This window comes from Nelumbo nucifera, chromosome 3, assembly GCF_055504915.1.
Source record: "Nelumbo nucifera cultivar China Antique chromosome 3, China Antique-T2T, whole genome shotgun sequence".
NCBI classification, from domain to species: domain Eukaryota; kingdom Viridiplantae; phylum Streptophyta; class Magnoliopsida; order Proteales; family Nelumbonaceae; genus Nelumbo; species Nelumbo nucifera.
The window spans coordinates 41,699,440-41,724,052 of NC_142651.1; the positions used below are offsets into that span (position 1 = coordinate 41,699,440).

Below are 24,613 nucleotides of genomic sequence, written 5' to 3' on the forward strand. Positions count from 1 at the left end.
TTTTATGGTGTCAAGCATTTCGTTATAGCATTGCTATTAGAAAAGGACCAAGGAATGTTAGGAGGAGGTTAATAAATCAGTTATTTTCATGAGACTAAAAAATGGAGAGTATTTATATAACTTACCAAAAGGTTTATCTGGCCGGGTTTTTGTGCACCAGGCATTTGATAGAAGAGTTTGGAGGACCGTCTATCATTCTATGCAAGAAGGGTTTGGGTGTTTGTGACAGAGAGCTTGGGTTCTATTTCATGTTATTGAGGAAGAAGATGATGAATAATGTGTTTTATTTTCAAGGGTAATTTTGACATTTTCAAAAGTCTTAAACCACACATGATGATATGAGATCACGTGATATATATAACTGATAGTCTATTAATGACAGGTACTAGATTGTCGCATTTCGAAAGTTTAGGTATTGGATTGTCGCATTTTAAAGTTTCGAGACCAAACTGTCACTCAAACCAAAGTATAGGGTATTGATAAGGAATTTTCCCATTTTTAAAACATGAGTAAAACTAGAGGTGTAAAACGGCGTGGCCTGTAGGCCGTCCCAGGCCGTGCCTCCCTCCCTTGGGATCTTTTGGGGGGTTGGCCCGGCACGGCTTATGGCCTGAGCCTATGTGGGCCCATGCCTTGAGCCAGGTTGGGTTGTGGACCGGGCTAAAGTTATTTATTTAAAAAAATTGAAAAAACTTAAAATTTTAATTTTATATGAATTTTGATATATAAAATTTCTTATATATACAATAATTAAATAAGAAAGTATAATAAATTTAAAAAAATATTTATTTTATTAATATATTATATACTATATATTATTATATAATTTATATATAAAATATATATGGGCCATGCTGGTCCAGCACACCTATATTAGACTGTTTTTTTTTTTTTTAATTTTTTCCCTCTTTTCCAAAACGTCCCGCGACGAGATAGAGAGAGAGAAGAAGAAGAAGGAGACGAACAAGAAGCAGAAAACCCAAATCCTTCCCTGTAAGCCTCAAATTTCAGTTTAAAAAATGCCTCGAGAAATCATCACTTTGCAAGTCGGACAATGTGGGAATCAGATCGGAATGGAGTTCTGGAAGCAGCTGTGCCTCGAACACGGCATCAGCAAAGAAGGGATTCTCGAAGATTTCGCTACTCAGGTTGTTTTCCTTTTCTTTGATCTTCACTGGCTACTTGTCCTTTCCGAAATTTTTATTTTTCTTCTGATTCCACATTCTTGCTTGCTTTATTGTGGCTTATTTCAGTATAATTAATAGGTCGACTGTTAGATCAGCAACAGGAGACTTATTTTCTGAAAAAAAATTGATGTCACAGAATTGTTTGATGTTGTTGTTGTTAAATTTCTTGGCTTGAGTTAATTCTACTCCTTTATGTTGTGTTTTGCTTATATTGTTTCAAAGCTAATTATTAGGTTGAATTGTTAGATTGACCTCTGAACTTCTCGTATCGTAGAAATGTTCTACCATAGAAAGTCATTTCTTCTGAATCTTCTGTTGAGATTCTCTCTTATTTGATGTTTTATCCTTCTCATTTTAGTCTAATCGACCAGTTAAATTGTTAAGGCACTTTTTGATCGTGTGATCTCCTGAAATGCAAAGTATTTAGATTATTTTTTCTCCTTCTGAAAAGTCTTGCTAGTCACTGAAATTTTCTGCATTGTACAGAAAAAAGAATTTTCTGTACTAGCGGTGCTAATGAAACTAATCTGATTAGTTATACACATTATTATCAGCTTTCAGGAAACTCAAGTATATATGCAGATTATAGATTAAAAATGAGTTTTGGAGTTCTGACTGGATGGTATAGAAACATGCTCCTGCATGATATTGTAGTACACAATAAGTTGCAATCTTATACAGAAATGCCTTATATGAATAGTATCACTCATTCAACCCTATTGTTCACTTAGGCTTGTGTGCATTTGGTCCATTGGAGAAATTTTGATGCATTTTATTTCTTTTATAATTTTAAATGAAGCTTTCATGAATACTTTTACTTCTCTACTGTTTATGTATGCCACTCTTCGACTTTGTGTTCAGCTTTATGTGTAGGTCATTAGGCAAAATTTACTTTGGCTTATTTCCCCATTGTGGAATGTTACAGGGTGGTGACAGGAAAGATGTGTTTTTCTATCAAGCTGATGATCAACACTACATACCAAGAGCTCTGCTGATGGATTTAGAGCCTAGAGTCATCAATGGGATTCAAAACAGTGAATACCGGAATCTCTACAATCATGAGAATATATTTGTCTCAGATCATGGAGGTGGTGCTGGAAATAATTGGGCGAGTGGGTATCACCAGGTTTGTTATATAGTGCTTACTTTTGTCTTTCCTATCTTTCTTTTTCCTTTTTGTTAGTTTCAATTCATGGTAAGTACTGCTGCACTGGAAAGCTTAATGGAGTTTGCATGGTTATTGACAGAAATTAGATTGTCATATGCTTAAAAGCTTATCATGTACAGTATGTTCCACCGAGTATTGATTTGTTGTCTAAGAATAATCATCAAGGATATTTGTTCATGCATTTGATGAATTTATATTTGATAAAATTCAGATGTAGTGTCCGTACAATTTCAGATAATAATAATAAGAAGAAGAAGAAGAAAAGAGAAGAGGAGAGAAACTGTTTTAGTCGAACTAGGGAGGAAAAGTCTCTTCTCTAGTCGGCCAGACTTTATTTATATCTTTCTAAACAAAACAAAATTACTCTTATGCCCTCACTTAAGTGAGAGACACATCAGCTAACTTAAGATCTACTCATAATTACATTTAACATATAACTTAATGTATAAAGCCTATACTAGCCTTCTACAGCCAACTCTAACACTCCCCCTTAAGCTGGTGAGTATATGTTATATAGTCCCAGCTTGTTACATATGTAGTCCACTCTTCCCCAACTCAACCCTTTGGTAAACAGATCTGCCCATTGATTTCCTGTGTTCACATATGTTGTACTTATCACTCCATTGAGCACCTTCTCACGTACAAAATGGCAATCAACTTCTATATGCTTCATTCTTTCATGAAACATTGGATTAGAGGAGATATGAATTGCATATTGATTATTGCAATATAGCTTTATAGGAGTGTCAATTGAGTACCCCATTTCCTCTGGGAGATGCTTCAACCACACTAGCTCACATGATGTGTGTGCCATGGCTCTATATTCAGCCTCTACACTACTTCTTGCTACCATTGTTTGCTCCTTACTCTTCCATGTCACTAAGTTGCCATTAAGATAAGTGCAATACCCTGTAGTGGACCTTCTGTTAGATATGGAACCGGTCCAATCAACATCCGTATATCCCTCTATCTCAAGACTTCCTCCACTCTTATATAACAAACCATGACCTGGAGCTCCCTTCTAGTACCGCACAAACCTTAGAACCGGCTCCCAATGTGGAATTCGAGGATTCTGCATAAAATGACTCACTACACTAACTGCAAATGAGATATCGGGTTGAGTGATTGTTAAGTAATTTAGCTTACCTACCAACCTTCTGTACCTTCCAGGATCTTCAAACTCCTCACTTGCATCACTATTCAACTTAACATTCGGTTCTATGGGTGTTTCAGTTGGTTTGGCCCCTAACAACCCTGTTTCCTCTAGCAGATCAAGGACATATTTCCTCTGGCATAGATTAATACCATTCTTGGACCTCGCTACTTCTATCCCTAGGAAGTATCTTAATTTGCCAAGATCCTTTGTCTGGAAATGATCACGCAAGTAAGTTTTCAACCTGCCAATCCCTGGTCTATCACTGCCAGTGATAACAATATCATCTACATATACCATCAATAGGATCTTCCCAACACTGGACTCATAGCTGAATACTTTAATGGTCAACCTGACACTATTTCATGCCAAACTTCTTCACCACTTCACTGAATCTACCAAACCTTGCACGGGGAGATTGTTTGAACCCATAAATAGCCTTCTTAAGTCTACATACCTTATCACGTTCCCCCTGAGCAACAAACCTTGGTGGTTACTCCATGTACACTTCCTCAAGGAGATCACCATGTAAGAAGGCGTTCTTGATGTCAAGCTGAAACAAGGGCCAATCATACATAGCAACAAGAGAGATCAGAACACGAACGAAACCAATTATGGCAACAGGGGAAAAGGTGTCTGTGTAACCGATACCATACAACTGTGAATAACCTTTGGCAACTAACTGAGTTTTCAACCGTTCAACATTCCCATCAAGCAAATATTTAATAGTGTACACCCACTTACAGCTTATAACATGCTTACCAGGTGGAAGAGTGGTGGGGTCCCACGTATGAATACGAGTCAAGGCTGAGAATTCTTCCTCTATTGCTTGGTGCTGCCCTGAAGAAGTGAGAGCTTCTTGGACATCCTTTGGAACAGAGACAGAGGATAACATAGAAACAAATTGGCGATGGGGTGCTGAAAGATGAGATACAGAAACATAATTGGAAATGGGGTGAAGAGTGCAACTGCGTTTACCTTTCCGCAAAGCAATGGGAAGATCAAGGTTAGAAATAGGGGGTGGGGCTAGGGTGGGAACAATTGCCGGATCTGTCGACGGTGACGAAGCTGGAGGAGGAGCCGATACCTGACGATGCATATACACTTGCCGGATGGGTGGTCGTTTAACAGGAAGTTGCATTGGAGGCAAAGACTTGGTCACAATTGGGACAAGAGGAATTGGGTTCTCAACAGGAACTGGAAGAGGAGGTGATAGTGATGGAAGAGAAGAAACACCTGACCCAGAGAAAAAAGGAACAAACTCAAAGAATGTAACATCGGAACAGACAAAAGAATGTTGGGAACTGGGGTTATAACACTTATACCCTTTTGAGTCTTGGAATAGTCAAGGAAGATACACTTAGTGGATCAAGCATCTAATTTTTCCATTCTAGGCCCAAGATTATAAACAAAAAACACACACCCCCAAAAACTCTGGGAGTAAGAGGAAAAGGAGATAAAGTAGGAAACAAAACGGAGAATGGAGATTGACCTTCAAGGGTAGACATGGGCATGCGGTTAATAAGGAAGCAAGATGTAAGCATAGCATCACTCCAAAAGTGTTTGGGAACATTCATATGATGTAAGAGGGACTGAGCAGTTTCCAAAAGGTGACGGTTCTTTCTCTTAGCCACCCCATTTTGTTAAGGGGTGTAGGTACACGAGGTTTGATGGATAATGCCATGTTGTTCCAAATATTCTTGAAATGGTGTGTAAAAATACTCGCGGCCATTATCAAAATGAAGAATTTTAATGTGTATACCAAATTGATTGTGAATCTCAGCATAAAATTTTTGGAAGATAGAAAACAATTCACTCATTTCTTTCATAAGGTAAAGCCATGTCATCCTTGAATAATCATCAACAAAAATTACAAAGTACTTGTAACCATTATAAGACACTATTTTGGTTGGATTTCAGATGTCCGAATGGAGTAAAGAAAAATGACTTGACATACGACTATCAACTCTAGGACTAAAGGGAACACGATGATATTTCCCAAACTGACATGACTCACAATTCAAAGTAGAAAGATGACTCAATGATGGAACAAGTAACTAAAGAGCTTTAAGAGACGGATGGCCAAGTCTGCAGTGCCACTGAAGAGGAGAAAGAGATGTCTGAAGGGTTGTTGTCGAACCACCTCCATCAATGTAATACAATCCATTAGCTTTATGCCCTCCACCAATCTTCATCCCTGTCTTGAGATCCTAAAACACACAAGAAGGGTAAAAAGTGATAGAGCAATTAAGAGACTTAGTCAATTTACTAATAGTCACTGGGTTAAAGGGAAACTTGGGAACATATAAAATTGAGGATAGGAATAATGAGTTTGTGTCAACATTACCAATACCACATATAGAAATGTAGAACCATTGGCAAGAGTAACAGATTGTGATGTGGATGATGGAGAAAGGGATGAAAACACACTTGGTGTCTCAGTCATATGATCGGAGACTCTAGAATTTATAATCCAATAGGAGGGTTTGGATGCCAGACGAGCCATACCTGAGTGTGCAAGGGTAGCCGTGTTCTGCTAAGACGTACCTGAATGAACCGCTCATACTCATCCCGTGGAACACTCAACATCTCCTTTCCGGAGGCATCTGTACATGTAAAGGGTATCTGATTAGTTTGCTGAGATTCCTGTCTCGAACCACCACCATTTACGGTTGCATGATTTGCCTAGGTTGAAGGTGGGCATGTAGATTATAGCAGAAGTTGATAGTATGCTCCTCCATACCACAATGTGTACACCTCCTCTAACCATTATTAAGTCCTCTGCCACGGGCTCCCCCTGAGTCTTGACCTCCAACATGATCACCACCACGATTGTACATGACACCACCACCACCACGACCATACATGGGTCTACCACCACTACCATGGCCAGATTGACCTTCTCGAACTCCTCCTCTACCTCCACAGCCTCCCCCTTTTGTTACCGCAAATGCAGACCTATCTGATATGGTGGAGTTACTCCGTGGGTCCAACCAAGATCCTTCGGAGATGAGCAAATACTTCTTCAAGAGAGGGAAGAGCAGATCCACCTAGTATTTGTGCCCTTATTGGCTTATATAGACTGCAACCCTACTAAGAACCTGGTCACATCCAACTGCTCTCTCTATTGCTGCTGAATTTTGATATCAGGTGTAACAGGGTGATGCACATTCAACTCATTTTGCAGATTTCTCATACTTGCATAATAGTCTTCAAGACTCTGATTCCCTTGTTGCAAATTGAAATACTCTTGGTACAGTTGGTAAACCCTAGTAGTGTTGTCTTGTCCAGAATAAAGCTTTCTTGCATGATCCCAGATCTCCTTGGTTGTATCTAAAAACATGAACTTCACACTGATTTTGGGTTCCGTACTGTTCCAGAGCCATGTCATAATTTGAGCATCCTCTTGCTCCCACTCATCATATCCCTGAGAATCAGTTAGGGGTTTATCTTCCTTCACATGCTTCACTTTCTTCTTATCTTTCAGAAAAACTTCAACAGATTTAGCCCAAGACACATAATTCTCACCATTTAGTTTTATAGATGTCATCTGCACATTCAAATAATCAGAAGGGACCATTACACTTCCTAACATCCAGGAAATCTTCTGGAGGGAAGAGGAGATGGGAAGCAAATAATTGGTACCGAAGAGGAGAGGCGGACGCGAGGACGAGAACCAATTTCTCCTACAGTAAAACTGCAGCTGTAGGAGCATTGCTTGATTTTGGCTTTACGGAGCTAAAAAAGATGGAAGATAAATTTGTAGTAGTAACAGAGCTCAGGTGGTTGAAGCAAGAAGGGACTTTCTACGCAAATGTCTGGTGGGGGGTGGGAGCTAGAGAAGTGGAGATATGGGCAAGTAGAATGTGGAGGGAGGTGGGGCGAATAAGGGTGAAGAAAATGGCAGATGACTTATTCTTGTTCATCTGTCCACCGAGAGCTGAAGCGGAGTGGATCTTGCGTAACGGGCTGTGGAAGATGGGGAGAAACTCTCTCTTGCTGGATTGGTGGGGTGCGAGTGCGGGGTGTTTCTATCCGGAGCCTAATTCTGATATTGATCGATCGGATTCAACTTGGATTAGGGTTTTTGACCTTCCCTTACTCCTCTGGTGTCCAAGTGTGATAAAAGCCATTGGAGATGTGTGTGGGGGATTTATTGAGACGGATGATTCTCCTTTAGAGTTAGCAACTTGTGAGTGGGCCAGAATGAAGGTTCGTAGGGGAGAGTCCATCTTGAATAAGATGGAGATAGCCGTTGGGGAAGCTTTGTTCTTTGTCCATATGTGGCCTGGGATTCTACTGTCAATGAGTAGATGGAAGTGGGGAGATCGGGAGACTGAGAAGTCCCAAAAAGAGGGGAGAGTGGATTAGGAGCTCTCAAAAACTTTTGTTCTTGAGGATGTTGGCGGAAATCTTTAGCCCCAAAAACACCTTAGTGATGTTCAACCCGACTTCCGATCACCGATGACTTTTTCGGCATTTGGTGGAGGTGAGGAAGGAGACAAAACCAGTACTAATCCGAGTCGTCCGATCTTGGATGTCTTGGAGGGTCAGGATGAGCCCTCTAGGAATAATCTCGAGGGTGGCGTTCAAAATTCAAACAATGGGATGAATTGGAGGAGTTTGGGTATTGATGAGTTAAAAAATCTTGTTAAACAATGTTTGGTGGAGATGCACGTGGCACCCATGGAGGAAAACTTGCCGAAGAGCTGTAGGGAGAATCGACAGATACCAGTCCTCGAGCCTTGTTTGGTTCAGGAGAATTTATTAAGGGGTCAGAAGTCCCCACCGAACCAACGAACCCTGGCAAGTTTTTCTTCATAGGTGTTTAGAAGTGGACATGGGCCCAAAGCAATAAGTGAACCCAGGGCCCTCTTCCGTAGAATAGAAATGAACCAGTAGTCTGAGCCAAAGGGGACCTGATTGGTCCAGCCAGCCTCCAAAGAAAATCGGGAATGTTGGTGATGAGCATGCTCGTAAGCAGGTCTCTCCGTTGGTGGTTTCGAGTGGTAGTTTCTGTGAACAGATTGTTCCTCTTCAACCTCCTAGCCCTTTGTGTTCATTAGTTTCACCTTCTATGGAGGAAACAAGGTTGGAGGTGCACCATCTTGCTTTGGCACGGGTTGAAGAGAGTCTGGTTGAAGATGCTCCTATTGCTGTGGTGGATACCAATGAACAGTTCGAAGATAGGGGGGAGGATCCTGATCAGCTTAGTTCACAAGACGGGGGGGGGGGGAGAAGAAAAATCGACTTGCGAGAGACAATTGGAAGTCCAGTTCAGTTGAGAAATAGCAAAGGAAAGACACCTAATTCGGCGATCCAGGGAGGTAAGTCTTTAATATTTCCGCCTCCTCTTCTTGGGTCTCCTCGAAACTCTTGGGGTTGGGTAATTTCTTAGGAGTTTCAATGGAGGGGATGGAGGATGAAGCAATTAAATTTTTGGAGGGGGTCGAACAAAGAATCCTTATGGAGAGAGGGAAACTAGTGGCAAAAAATAGAGGAACGAATTCAAAGAGGAGTAGAGAGATGATGAGGCTGACTTGGGGCCTAAATGATAAGGCAGGTAGTAATGAGGGGACATCGAGGGGAGCAAAAAAAGTTTAAGTTTGAGGGTTGTTTCTGTTCTGTTCTTGTTGTGTTTCTCATGGATTTAAAATTTTTATCTTGGAATGTAAGAGGTTTGGGCTTGGGGAGAAGAAGATTAGTGGTGTGTGCATCTTTGAAGAGGTCTAGTTCGAAGATTATCCTGCTTCAAGAAACTAAACTGGAGTGCTTGGATGTTGCTACTGTTAGAAGTATTTGGGGGGAGGGAGAGGTCAGATGGAAATCAAAATTGGCAGTGGGTAGTGCAGGGGGTTTGTTGAGTCTTTGGGATCCTTCTTTCTGCAGTTTAATCTCTTCTCACATTGGGAACTTTTTAGTTTCCTTAGTACTGAAATTATCTGATGGAAATATCTGTCAAGTCACAAATGTTTATGGTCCTACAGATAGGAATCTTTGGGATGATTTTTGGGAGGAATTGGTTGAGGCGAGGGGTAACCTAACTTATCCCTGGGTTATTGGAGGCAACTTTAATGTTACCTTGTCTGCTGAAGAAAAAAATACTAGAGGTAGGAGGTCAAGAGCGATGCATCAGTTTGCTGATTTTATTAACAGATTTGAGTTGATGGACTTCCCTCTTCAGGGTAGTCGATTTACTTGGACCAATAATCAAGACAACCCCACTCTAGTGAGATTGGATAGGTTCTTGGTCTCTTTAAATTGGGAGGAGTTATTTCCTGATATTGAGCAGATTGCCCTCCCTAGGCTAGTCTTAGATCATATTCCAATCTAGTTGGTTTGTGGCTATAGAGGAAAAAGCAGAGTTCCGTTCAAGTTTGAGAATGCCTGGCTTGAAGATGATAAGCTTATCCCCTTGTTGAAGACTCTTTGGAGAGACTTTCAGGTGGAGGGCACTAGCTCTTTCATTTTGGCAAAAAAACTTGGTATAATTAAAGAGAGGTTAAAAATCTGGAAGATGGAGAATAACTTGAATTCAAAAACAGAAAAGAGAGCATTATTGAGGAAATTGATTCAGCAGAAGAGGTAGGTCTTTTATCAGAGGAAAGCAGGTGGAAGAGATCCTAGGCAAAAATTAATTATGATAAACTGGCTGTGAAAGAAGAAATCAAATGGAGGCAAAGAGCTAAGGTGGTTTGGTTGAAAGAGGGGGACAAAAACACTCATTTTTTTTTCATAAAATGGAAAATGCCAGAGCAAGAGCTTCTTCAATCAGTAAGCTGGAGTGGGAAGGAAGAATGGGGTACTCTGATGTAGAAATGAAGGTGGTGGCAACTAATTTTTATAAAAAACTTTTGCAAAGAATTTAGGACTCTTAGACCCTTTCCTGGAAACCTTCCTTTCAAGCAGTTGAGTGAAGATCAGAAATCTTTCCTGGAGAGACCCTTTATGGAGGAGGAAATCAAAGCTGCCATTATCAAGTTGGCAGATGATAAATTGCCAGGGCCGGATGGTCTCACCAATCTCTTCTATGTTAAATGCTGGGATATAGTGAAACAAGATTTATTGAATGTCTTCCAGGCGTTTTATGCTAATGCTTCTCTTCAAAGAAGTTTAAATACTACCTTTATCATCCTCATTCCAAAAATTGAAGGGGCTGTTAATGTCAAAGATTTCAGACCAATCAGTCTTTTGCACAGTTTTTATAAGATCTTGGCTAAAGTTCTAGCTGAGAGAATGAAAGGGGTGTTAGGAAGTGTTATTTCAAATAATCAAAGTGCTTTTGTCCTGGGGAGGCAGATGCTAGATTCTGTTCTTATTGCTAATGAGCTGATTCACTCAAGAAGAAGAGAGGGTGTCCCAGGCTTGATTTGTAAACTAGACATTGAGAAGGCCTATGACCATGCTAATTGGAGTTGTATTGATTCTGTGTTAATGAATTTTGCGCAGAAATGGAGAAACTGGATCAAAGTATGTATAACCTCTCCCAAATTCTCAGTTTTGATTAATGGTCAGTCAGCGGGGTTTTTTGATAGCTCAAGGGGTCTGAGACAGGGTGATCCCCTGTCCCCCTTGCTCTTTATTTGTGTTATGGAAATTCTTACTCTGTTTTGCAAGAAGGCAGCTGATTCTGGTTGTTGGGAATGTTTTGCAATTTCCCCCGAGGGGGAAAAAAGTCAATATTCTCCAATTTGCAGACTCTTTGTGGATGCTTCTCTTGTCCAGTTGGATCTTGTCCTTGGGATCTTAACCTAGTTTGAGGCGGTCTCTAGGCTTAAAGTTAATTTGAACAAAAGTCAAATCATTCCAGTGGGTCAAGTTGCCAATTTAGATGATTGTGCTGAGGTGAGTAGAATTTGCTGATAACAGTTTCAGATGAATGCCTTGTGAAGAAAAGTAGAAGAAGCTGAAAGGTTTCAGCAGTAGAGAAGAAGAAGAGAGGAGAAGAAAAGAGAGTGGGATGTTGCCAGAATTGAATAGATTTGGCCTCCAGCCCCTCTTGATTTATATACTTAAAATAAAAGAATGAAAGATTACATGAATACCCTTAGTAGGGCGGCTACTTTAAGTAGCTGAACAGTCGCAACTTAAAATAACATAAACTAATGGGCCTAAGGCCCAATTACTTTCTAACTTAACAACTTAAAAATAAAAATAAAAGGCTGGGTCCAATAACTTAAAATCGGCCCAATATCAACAAGGTGCTGGCTTGCCAGATTGATTTCCTCCCTGTGAAATATTTGGGTTTGCCCTTGGGGGCAAATTGGTTATCTTCCTTGGTTTGGGACCCAGTTATTGAAAGATTGGAGAGGGAATTAGCTTCCTGGAAGGCAAGATACCTCTCTTGTAGGGTAACTCTGATAACAAGTACCCTTTCTAATCTGCCCACTTATTTCCTATCTCTTTTCCCCATCCCAAACAAAGTAGCAAAAAGATTGAAGCAGCTTCAGTGGAATTTTCTTTGGAGGGGTTGGGAAGAGGAGAACAAAATTCACCTAGTCAATTGGGACCAAGTATGTCTTCCTAAGGCTGAAGGTGGATTAGGAATAAGGAAGTTGAAGAGCTTTAATTCAGCCCTTCTTAGTAAGTGGATTTGGAGGTTCTCGGCTGAAAGGAATGCTTGGTGGAGATCTCTTATAGCTGGTAAATATGGGGTGGAGTGGGGCAACTGGAGATCTAGGGATCCTCCTCCAAGTTGGGGCAACTCCCTTTGGAAAGGTATCATGAAGAATTTCTCTATTTTCTTGGAAGGGATTTCAGTCAAGATTGGTAAAGGGGATAGAACTAAGTTTGGAAGGACCCGTGGTGCTTGGATGGCCCTCTAGCTGATTCCTTTCCTCTCCTTTTCCAGTGTGCTTCTAACCAAGATTCCTCTGTGGCTGAGAGTGTTTGTTCGTTTGGAGATTCTGTTACTTGGACCCCTCTTTTTAGGAGGAATCTATTTGACTAGGAGTTGGAAGAGATTATGGAGCTGATGGATCTTCTTCAGATGCAGAAGATAGACCCGTTCTTGGAAGACAAATGGTGCTGGAAATAGAACCCAGATGGTGAATTTTCTGTCAAATCCCTTGCCTCCAAATTGTGCAGCTTGGGCCCCACTGATTTCCCAGCTACTCAGATCTGGAATCCTACAAGTTCATCAAAATCCAATTTTCTGGTATGGACAATGGCCCTTGACAAATGCCTTTCCAGATCTAATCTTGAGAGGCGGGGCATTCAAATTTTGGATTTATATTGTGGTCTTTGTGGGTTCCTTACAGAGTCTACAGATCATTTGTGTCTTCACTGTCCGATCTCCTCTCAGGTGTGGAAGCACTTTCTCAAATCCATGGATATCAGTTGGGTTAGGTCTAGGTCAGTTAAGGAGCTTCTCTGCTGCTGGAAAGTAAAATGCCCAAGTAAGAAAGGGAAATTAGTGTGGAGGACCATTCCTGCTGCAGTCTTGTGGTCCATTTGGACTGAAAGGAACAGTAGGATTTTCTGTAATACAGGTAAAAGTCCTAAAGATATAGTGCAGAGAGCAGTGGGCAAGCTGATTTCTTGGGTTTCTGTTACTGAGTTCAGAAGTCTGAATTTGTCTTTTTTATTTCGGTCTCACTCCTGGTGGAGCTTGTAATTTTTGTTGTTCTCAGACTGCCTTCCTGGGTCTGAGTTCTGTCTGTATGTTCTTTTGTTTTGAATAAAATTACCTTACCTTTTTCCAAAAAAAAATTTTAAATTCTCATTTGAATATGCTTTACATCTTATGTTTATGTATTTTAATTTTAGATAATAGGTTTTTTAAAACATTTATTTTAAAATTTAAGTTTATATTTTTATTAATATTATGTTTAATATATTTTTTTGATTTTTTTTTTAATTTTCTGACATTTTTTCTTGATTTTTTTAGCAATTGTTTTAGTTTTTGTGCCTTGCTTCAAAAAGGTGCGCGCCTCGCCTTGTGCCTGAGGCGCAAATTGACCTCTGTGCCTTTTTTGCACCTTGCGCTTTTAAAACACTGGTCCGTACGATTTCAGATAATAAGGAGAAGGAAAAGAAGAAGAAGAAAAGAGAAGAGGAGAGAAACTGTTCTAGTCGAACTAGAGAGGAAAAGTCTCTTCTCTAGTTGGCCAGACTTTATTTATATCTTTCTAAACAAAACAGAATTACTCTTATGCCCTCACTTAAGTGAGAGACACATCAGCTAACTTAAGATCTACTCATAATTACATTTAACATATAACTAAATGTAAAAAGCCTATACTACCCTTCTACAGCCGGCTCTAACAATATTTTGATTTATTTATTTCTTAAATATCTATAGTTTCTCATGTAAAAAGAGGAATGCAACTATTTTTTTCTTCAATCTACAAATGCGATTTAAAAAGAAGTATTAAATACAAACAATTATTATACTAAGTTTCCAATGTAGAAGGAGATTATTAGCATCTTGACATGCACAATAGGTATAAGCTATCTTGAACAATGGAATCCACCAACTTCCATTGACCTCCTTCCCAAGTCCTGGTGAAAAGGAATTAGAAAAATCCCTTTAAGAAATTAACCTTTCAGATAAAGTGTCTTTGGATTTTCAATGTCCTTCAATCATGCCTATGGTCTCTAATTTAAATGAAGAACAATATACAAGATTCCCTTTTCGTCATTTTAAAACTCATAGACCAGTTCTACATGGTTCAGCATGAAAGCTTTCTTCAAGATTAACTTTGAGTGCATCTTTGAGCTTTGCTTCTTTAGGTACCTTTTCTATAATTTTATTCTGAAATTCTGAGACTGGCTCCTTTATACTCCTTGCTATTTAAATTCATTTTGTGCCTCTGTCCATCCCTCCCAAAACAAGCACAGGTTGATACTAGAAAGCCTATTCTGTCCATATTTCTCTATACACAGGTTCTGTTAGTTTTGCCCTTAGTTATAACTTTTTTTTTGATAAATGAGTAAGATTTTATTAAACCAGAAAATAAGAGTTACATGCAACCCATGGAAAGGCACGAGATGCGAACTTTTCTTTAAAACTAGTTACAGAATTATAAGTACAAAAGAAATTACATAGAAGCCCAAAATAAAGTAGCCCGAATTTCCCCTTGTTTTGCAAGTGAATCAGCAATTGAGTTTGCTGATCTGCCTACCCACTGAACTCTGATTGTCATATTCCTTGTTAGCCATTTAACCCTTTTGAGACGATCTCTAAAACCCCAGATCAGTGTCCTTATTTATAACTATCAATGACTATTTAATGATCATTCTCCAGTAACTGTTATTACAGATAGGTTGTATCTCACAGGGAGTATGCATACAAACAAAACAAAGTTGTAGTTTTATCTAATCTAACCATTAGTTCCATGTGAGTGTCATATATTGGTAGTATTTCCTCATTATGCATTGAAAGCAATGCTTTGGGCTCTAAAATTTTGAGTAACTTTGGAAGTTTTATCTAATGTGGTGAAGTTACCATAACTTGTATGTTCCACTTTGTCAGTTTGTAGGAAAACATAGTCCATAGAATTTGGTACCCCCTATTCATTTCTTGGTTAATTGAACAAGGTGGGGGTGATCATGGGCCGGGCCTGGCCAGGTTTATCACTAATTATAAGTGCTTTAACCTAGGCCTGGGCCTGGCCTGCACCCTGGGTCTAGTTTGCAAGCCCAAGCGTAGCGTGGCCCTACACAGGCCCGGGCTGGGCTTACGGGCTTTCCGGGCCTATGACACCCAATAATAAAAATTTAATTATTTAAATTTTAAATTAAATTAAATAAAATGCAATATATGTAAAAAAATATGGCACAAGCCCAACGTAAATTGGGCTTGACTAAGCTTTGGGCCTATGCACAAAAAAAGGCATGGGCCTCATTTAATTCTTAGAGTTGCCTTGGCTTGGCTTACCTATCCTTTTATAGATGAAGGCAAGGCCTCCATTCCCATTCTTGAGCAATGTGGGACTTGGAACAACACTAAGTAATGAGTGCTACCATTGAGTGTTTTTCCAAATCTCACATTGCTTAGGCAATGAGAGTGAAGGCCTTGCCTAGAAGGACAATTTACATACTTAAGTTGTCTCAAGTGTTCACACATGTATTGACATGTGTCAACCAATTAATATTTATTTATATGTTAAAACTTAACATTTTTATATCTTATGTAGAATAATAAACATTCAGTATAAAATAATATATATAAATAAATAAATAAATAAATATTAATTAGTTGTGGGCTGGGCTTAAAGTGTTGGGCCCAAGGCCGGCCCAAAATTGTTCAGGTTTGATGCAGGCCCAGGCCGGGCCAGGCTTGCACACAAAAAGCTGGGCCCATGCCCGGAAATTTGCAGGCTGGGCCAGGCCGGGCCAAGAATGATCATCCCTAGCAAGGACATTCTGATAGAAGCTTGGATACATTTATTTGGAATTCATAATTTGTTTATTTTCATGAGATGCTTTGATTATTTTTCCCATTGTTTGTTGTAGTGCTTTTTGACATGAGGATATCACATGCTTCTTTTATGGTTGAGATTATTAACTTATACTTATTGATCCTTATTCAGGGAGAGCAGGTTCAAGAGGATATAATGGACATGGTTGATAGGGAAGCTGATGGAAGTGATAGTCTTGAGGGGTTTGTTCTATGCCATTCAATAGCTGGAGGAACTGGCTCAGGTCCCCCCCACCTCTTGTATCTCATATTTTATATTCTGGACCCTTGAGATACATTGCTTGCCTTAAGTAACTTATTACCCAAAGTATACAGCTTTGTCCAAGCTCCACAGCTGAGTCATTTTCATTCTCTGTATTTACTTTTTTTTTTTGTTTGAAAGAGGTTCAACTTATGAGACTGAACTTTCCGTGGTCCTTGAAAATGCTTTACCATGCATCTGTAGATTCTTATACTTCAGAGATTATCCAAGAAGTTGAAGTGGATTATCTAATTTTCCCGAAATATTTGCCAGGTGGTATCAATGCCAATTTATATAAGCTTATGTAAGCCTGAGTCACATAAATCTGAATGTCAATTGGATATAATGCTAGATATAAATTTGGCTGACAATTAGAGAAGCACAGGCTTTGACTAAGAACATGAACTATCCATTCAAGTGGATTCCTAGGTCAGGCAATAGCCTTGCTGACTCGTTTGCAAGGGCAGCAGTTGTAAGATCATATATGCCTTTTAGCACTCTTCTAGCATCTGTAACATGTCGTTATCTCTTTGTGTTTCTGCTCACTTTCAACCATTTGCATGTCTTCTCTGTTTGCTTGATAGAGATTCCTTTTGTGGTGCACAGAACAATGTCTTATAGTCATTTGCTAAAGAGAAATCATATATTATTTTTAACCGTGGAGTTTAGGTTTCATCATATTGTGCTCACCGCTGACTTTACTGCAGGAATGGGTTCATACTTGTTGGAGACCTTGAATGATCGCTACAGCAAAAAACTTATTCAGACATACAGTGTGTTTCCTAACCAGATGGAGACAAGTGACGTAGTTGTCCAGCCATACAATTCACTTTTGACACTTAAGCGGCTTACACTGAATGCAGATTGTGTTGTTGTTCTTGACAACACTGCATTAAATAGGATTGCTGTTGAACGCTTACATCTGGCAAACCCTACCTTTGCACAAACAAATTCTTTGGTTTCGACTGTAATGTCTGCAAGCACAACCACTCTGCGTTATCCAGGATACATGAACAATGATTTGGTTGGGCTTCTTGCATCTTTAATTCCGACACCTAGATGCCATTTCCTAATGACAGGGTACACTCCACTTACTGTGGAGCGTCAGGTGTGAGTTATATCCATGCATGACATGTACTTCCCTGCTTTTTTTATAGACTATGGCAAATATTATTCCACAGTGCCGAAACTACAAGCTTCACGAGGGTGTTCCTATTTTTGTTTGTTTGTATCTCCTATAGTCCTACCATGTGAAAAAAAATCCGGTTTTATTGTTTAAACATGACCTAATTAAGTATCATTGAAAGCATTAGTGCCTATATTATTCTTTAAACTGCCTAACCTAAGTTTAATCATTGTTTTTCATCTTTTATTTCTCTATGAAGCATTAAAGGGCTTATATTCACTAATCTTCAATGTAATACTTTTATTCTTCCCTGTGAAGCCTTTGTGAGGACTTGAAAATAGTGCCTATATTAATATTTGATATAAATTATGATTAACCTTCATTTTACTGTAGCTTAATGAAGTACTATTTTCTTATTTCCTTTCCTGTGCTCCTTTCAATTCATTTTCTTTTTGAAGTGAGGGCCCACGAGCCTCAAACCTAATATCTTGAAGCTTAATCTGTGCGTATATGAGGGGCTTCCATCTTATCCCATGTGTTAACATTTGAATAATTTCTGGTGGTAATTGGATCAATGATAAACAATTGTAATGAGAGGGCCTTGAACTTGGTTCAGGTGAGGTTTCCCATAGTCCACAACAGTGATGTGCAAACCTGAACCCTTGCCCAAGTAAATATTGGGTTGATGCCTAGATGGTTACCTATACCACCTCTAATGTTCTATTTGTAAATCCAACTTGCTAATGGTTTGGTTAGCATTGGTTCAGTTCTAGGTCTGAAAAAGGAAGAAAGAATAGAAGAGAAGAAGAGGAAGGAAAGAGGAAGAGAGTAGAGAGAACTGAAGAAAATCACCCTCTCTTAGCCGACTACCTTCTTATTTATATGTTATGTGTCTTGGTGTACAAAGACTATTATGTCCCTAATTAAGTATGGGGGGCACATAACTTGAACAAAGATAAAAAGGACAATTTAACTCTAATAACATAGCAAAAAGACCAAACTACCCTTATGATTAGTCGACTCTAACACTCCCCCTCAAGCTGGTGAGTATATGTCATATAATCCTAGCTTGTTACATATTTACATATGTAATCCACTTTCTCCCAACTCAACCCTTTTGTAAACAAATCTGCTCACTGATTTATTGAATTCACATGCATTGTACTTATCACTCCATTGAGTACCTTTTCTCTTACAAAGTGGCAGTCAACTTCTATGTGCTTCGTTCTCTTATGGAAAACTGGATTAGAAGAAATGTGGACTGCAGCTGGTTGTTACAGTACAATTTCATTCATAGGGCTGTCAATTGAGAATCCCATCTCTTGCAAAAGGTTCTTCAACCACACTAATTCACATATAGTGTGTGCCATGGCTTTGTATTTAGCTTCAGCACTACTCCTTGCTACTACGGTCTGTTTCTTGCTCTTCCATGTCATCAGATTTTCCCCAAGAAAGGTACAGTACCTTGTAGTGGATCTTTTGTTAGAAACTGAGCCAACCCAATCAACACCTGTGTAACCCTATATCTCGAGACTTCCTCCAATCTTGTATAACAAGCCACGACCTGTAGCTATTTTCAAATATCGAACAATCCTTAGAATTACATCCTGGCATGGAACCTAAGGATTCTGTATAAACTGGCTCACCACACTAATTGCAAATGATATATTTGACCGAGTAATGGTTAAGTAGTTAAATCCACCCACCAACCTTTTGTACTTTCCAGGATCTTCAAACTCTTCACCTGCATCAATACTTAATTTGACATTTGGTTCCATGGGTGTGCCTTGGTGTACAAAGACTATTATGTCCCTAATTAAGTATGGGACACATAACTTAAACAAAGATAAAAGGGACAATTTAACTCTAATAACATAGCAAAAAGACCAAACTACCCTTATGACTGCCAACTCCAACACAGTTGAAGAAAATCTGTTATAGTGTAGTGTGTAGGTGGTGCATGGTACTGTGATTTCTATTGGCTTATTCTATCTTCTATGTAGTAAGAAAATTGTAGCATAAAAATACTGAACTTTCATACAAAAGCTCTCTAAGATGAGATGTATGTGCATTTTCTCTACACAGAAACGTTACGGTTCCATGGGGGGATGGTGTAAAATCATAGACCATTTGTCTTATTGCAGATTTGGATTTACCACCCATGCTTTGCCATCCATGTCACCCTTATATATCCACCTTTTATTTCTTGGTTGTTGCACACATTTATTGAGTTCCTTTGATTTCTTATTGCCTAGGCAGTCTAATGCTTGCCTTGACTGCATTGCATCCTATTCAATTCAATATGGCTATAGGGTACCATGTTATGCCAATGTGCTTGTTCTTATTTTTGTTGCTATACTCTGACTTGCATTGCTACACCTACTGCAATTGTTCTGATAAGTTATAATAATACCACCAATGAGAAAACAAGTCCATGCTGAACATGGGGTTTACATGGTCAAAATGACTACAAATCTGTCGGATTTATCCATTATTCCATTTCTTGCAGAATCTTCCTTTTGCATTTCTTTCTTTCATTAGAAGCCTTCTGTGGTATTGTAATTTAGACTATTTCGTGTTTGGCAGGCTAATGTAATTCGAAAAACTACAGTACTAGATGTCATGAGAAGACTTCTGCAGGCAAGAGCTGCTAATTTGGTTGTTTTCTTTATTTCCATGCTTTATACTAGTCAAACCTAAGCCATAGAAAAATTTCCCAGGACTCTTATTGGTGGCATGCTTCTTACTTTGTTTCTTCTACAGACTAAGAATATCATGGTTTCCTCTTATGCACGAACAAAAGAAGCAAGTCAAGCAAAGTACATATCAATATTAAATATCATCCAAGGAGAAGTAGATCCTACTCAGGTGGTGTTTTTGCTCCCTTTACAATGCATTCATCTTGTAGATCAAGCTATCACTTGTTCACGTTAAGTGTGTGATGAGTTCAACCAATGTGGGCCATGGCAAAGCACTTCCATTAACATCTAATGTTTCATAGAGTTGAAAAATGCTTGGGTTTTCATTATGATGTTGGATGACATGCATTTCATTGAAGTTATCTTACCATTGTCAACTAACATCAGATGATAATTTCTACACTGGGCAGCTCAACTTCTAATGTTAGATCATGCTTAATTCACTATTCATCATTTTAATTCTTTATGTGTTGAATTTGTAATAGATTTGGGATTTAGAGTTGAAAATTTAAGATACAAGTTTGATGAATAATTTGTAAACTTTTAGGCTTGTAGTTATAATCTTATTAGATGATATCTATGTGTTTCTGTATGTTGATTATGATATGTTTTCTTTGTAAAGACTACTAAATTATGCGATTCTTAATGTATAGATACTGTTAGAGTTGGTCGAGTAAGGGTAACTTAGTCTTTTCATTATAGTTTAAGTAGTGTAGTGATGTGGCAATTCTGTTTTGTTTTTTATTTCTCTTGTCCCATACTTAAGTAGGGGTATATTTGTCTTTGTACCCTTATTTTAATATAATAGAGATTATGGTCGACTAGGAGGGTTTAGACTCTCTAGTTCGACAGCCTTCTTCTTCTTCTTTCTCTTTCTCTTTGAACAGGACTTATCCGTACCACTAGATACCTTATTTAGGCCTTATATTTAGTATTATTGATGTATTTTTATGATTTATTGGGTATCTATAGTGTATCCATGCCGCCATGTGTTTCCATGCATATCTTTAGGGGTGAGCATGTTTCGGTTAAAAATGAAAAACAGAACCAAAATTTCGGTTTCGGTTTTTTTGGGTTCAGTTTTGTCAGTCATCGGTTTGGTTTCAGTTCCTCAAATTTGGTTTCTGGAAGTTTGGTTATCACATTTAAAAGTTTGGTTTACTGAAAAAAACTGAACTTTTAAATGTGTAGTATATATAATAATATTTAAATGTTTTGTGTAATATATAATAATATTTTGTGGTAAATGAGAAAATTATTTAACCAAAATAAATAGTTATGCATAAATAATGTTTGATATTTATAATTTTTTTGGTTCATGAAAAACCACAATCAAATTTGGTTTTAACCAAAATAACTGAATAATAGTTTTGGTTTGGTTGTTTCAGTTTTGCCAAAGTTCGGTTTTGGTTTGGTTTTTATACTAATAAGTTCGATTATTTAAATTTTGGTTTATTAAACTGAACCGAACAAACCGAATGCTCACCCCTACGTATCTTGATTTTTCATTTGATACACATGCATATCCAAGGCGTATCCCTATGTGACTTTTAAAACCGCCTTTCTGATACACTTTGAGTTTCTGATACTTTGAACCTTGAGCTCAAGTCACCATTTTTGCAAGAATTGTTCCTTGGTGATTATATATAAAATAATGTGTGTTAGAATGTGCATGCCCTCTGTTTCAATTCTAATATATATATATATATATATTTATTTTTCTTTTATTGATATATTAGTATCATTGAGGAGGGCTTTGTACATGCTTTGAGTTTTGATTAATGCAATATTTTACTCATTGCTCTCTCAAAAAAGAAGTACCGTTGCATTTCAATTTTTCTATTTGCATAAATGCTATTTTTATTTATCTCTTTTCTTTGGTCTTTCTTTTAATGGCCTTATTTGATTTTCTTGATAACTAGATAATTTCAATTATTCAGCACTAGTAATACATGAGCTGTAGACTGTGTAGGGGGATAAAGCTTACTTTTTTACAGAATCCTGAAAATACGCTGTACTCTCCCTTTCAAAAAATTGGGATATGAAGGTGATGGTGTTTAGGCTGGTAATGCAATTTAGTTTTTGTCTGAATGTTTAGGAGAACTCCAAGAGGAAATAGTAGAAACAACTCCAAGTAAGCAATATAAAGAGAAACAAGGAGAAATAAAAGGGTTATCACCCAACACACAGGTCTGGATAGACTTTGCTGTATAATAATACCTCCAGCCTCAGATTTTAGTGTTACGCAAAGCAATGCCCCTTGCAACAGATTTTTTATAATAAATTGTCATGCTAAGACACAAATACCCTTGAGTGATTGTATGCCATATTGTATGACCTTTTAGCAACATTTACTGACCAAAATCCCCTCTAATTTCAGTAACTCAGATCAAAACACAATGGATTTACCAATCAGGGAAAACACGCAAGGATTTAGTAAAAAGACTAGGCACACTTTCGGTGGTCTCTAGTAGATCATCAGCTACAGCTACCACATCAGAAGGTTCTTGAATTCTTTTGACATCGGAAGTACAACTCATCAAGGAGGGAGGTATTATTTGCAGCCAGCCTTGGGGAGGTTTTTTATTGTCTTTTTCAGTTCTTATTTGTCTTTCCTTCCAAACTTCCAATGAGATAACAACTGGATTATTCCTCCTTAAAAGATAACCATGGTAGGCCATTCCATCAATGACTCATGAGGTTCTGGGCTAGAAGTTTATTCCATTCCTAAAAGGAACAAGAAGAAACTCAACGGTCTGGTGCATTGAAGTTGAATGATTCTTGTGGGTAGCTTGACCATTCCTCTAGGTTTCAGGTGCAGTGCACCTCCTGGGCCTAGACAGTTGAACATATTACAGAATGAAAAGCTTGTTTTCAGCTATTAGGTTTCATTTTTTACATATCAATCTAAAGTATGTCCTATGCAAATTTTCAAATTAACAAAGCTGAAATATTCTAACCATGCTTCTTTTATTTTGTTGTTGTGACTTGCTTTTCACTGGTAATTATGTATCATATCTTTAAATGACAACATGGTGTACCTATAGTATTGGTATTGCTATATTTTGATGCTTTACGTGTTCTTTGAACCAGGTTCATGAAAGCTTGCAGAGAATACGTGAAAGAAAGCTTGTTAACTTCATTGAGTGGGGTCCTGCAAGCATTCAGGTATCTTTTCCACCGCAAGAAAAAATTTGTACACTACATGTCAATTTATCTATGTAGTTTATATTGTATTTTATTCCTTTTGCAGGTTGCATTATCTAGAAAGTCCCCATATGTTCAAACTGCTCATAGGGTAAGAGTATACCTGATACTGTACAATTGATTTCCTCTTTCTTTCCAATATATGTATCTCTTTTGCTCGTATCCTTCCAAAACTTGAACCAGATCTTAATTTCTTATATGTCCTATAAGTTCATTTTGTTCCTGTACACTGATTGTTTTTTTCTGGGAGTGGGGTGGGGTGGGGGGAGGGGCAGTTGTTTTATTGTGTTTCAGAAGAATGCTCAGATTATTTTACAGGAGTTTTTACTAACTGTACCTACCCTTTTTATTAGGTTAGTGGTCTTATGCTAGCTAGCCATACTAGTATACGGCACCTCTTCAGTAAATGTTTGAGCCAGTATGAGAAGTTGAGAAAGAAACAAGCCTTCCTTGACAACTATCGGAAGTTCCCTATGTTTGCAGTAAGTTGAATGCTGTCAAGTGTATATTTATTTGAGATTAACTGTGTTGTTTTTATACTGAGAAATGCCTTTTGATCATTTTGTATATTCGTTTTCTTTTTAATTTGTAATTTGCTATATTAACAGTTACCAAGTATTGCAGTCAAACATAAGCTATTGCATCTTCCATTAAAACATAGTTCTAAATTTTATTTTAGTTGATGAGATTTGGTTTATTTTCTATTTTCTAAATTCTTTTCACTTCCATATGTATAATTATAATTGTTTCCAAGATGCAGGTTTCCCATTTGATTTTTGTAACTAACAATGTGCATCATGTGTTATGGTTCCATATGGTAAAAATTTCACTTGTTTTTCATTTATCTCATATCATTCCACTGTCATATATGGATAGGATAATGATCTTTCTGAATTTGATGAATCTCGAGAAATAATAGAAAGCTTGGTTGACGAGTACAAAGCTTGTGAGTCACCTGATTATATCAAATGGGGAATAGAGGTCCGTGCATGTTGGTTCCTGATTTTCCATCCTTAATCAATTTCCAGTTGAACTTCACTGATGAATCACATTCCATGCAGGACCCAGACCGGGCTCTAACTGGAGAAGGCAATGCTACAGGGACAGTTGATCCTAAATTAGCAGTGTAAACTATCCAAGTAAGCCATGCACTCCTGTTTCAAAGAAAACCTTTGAAGCATGGTTGGATCTTTCCTTTTGCCAAGTAAAATGAAGTTTATTTTATGAAAATTCCTTTGCAAAAGGAATTCAGAGAAGCAAGGATGTGATTAATGAGCTTGATATGGTGGAAATTCAGTGTCGAAATGGCACAACTCTGGGGCTGTAAATTTCTGTTGTGTACCACTGTATGTTTTGGGTTTGATTGTGCTTGCTTGCTTCATGCTTACTACTGCATTTCTCCTTTCAA

At 38.2% G+C, this 24,613-nt stretch overlaps 1 protein-coding gene across 1 annotated transcript; it reads left to right on the forward strand.

Moving 5' to 3' along the window:
* The first annotated feature begins 867 nt into the window (after window positions 1-867).
* LOC104603949 (tubulin gamma-1 chain) lies at window positions 868-24,613 on the forward strand. Its single transcript, XM_010268129.3, has 11 exons — window positions 868-1,148; window positions 2,113-2,313; window positions 16,045-16,156; window positions 16,881-17,281; window positions 19,886-19,939; window positions 20,063-20,167; window positions 23,092-23,166; window positions 23,252-23,296; window positions 23,559-23,687; window positions 24,082-24,186; window positions 24,267-24,613. The coding sequence occupies exons 1-11, from the start codon at window positions 1,020-1,022 to the stop codon at window positions 24,333-24,335; spliced, it is 1,425 nt and encodes a 474-aa protein (XP_010266431.1). The 5' UTR covers window positions 868-1,019; the 3' UTR covers window positions 24,336-24,613.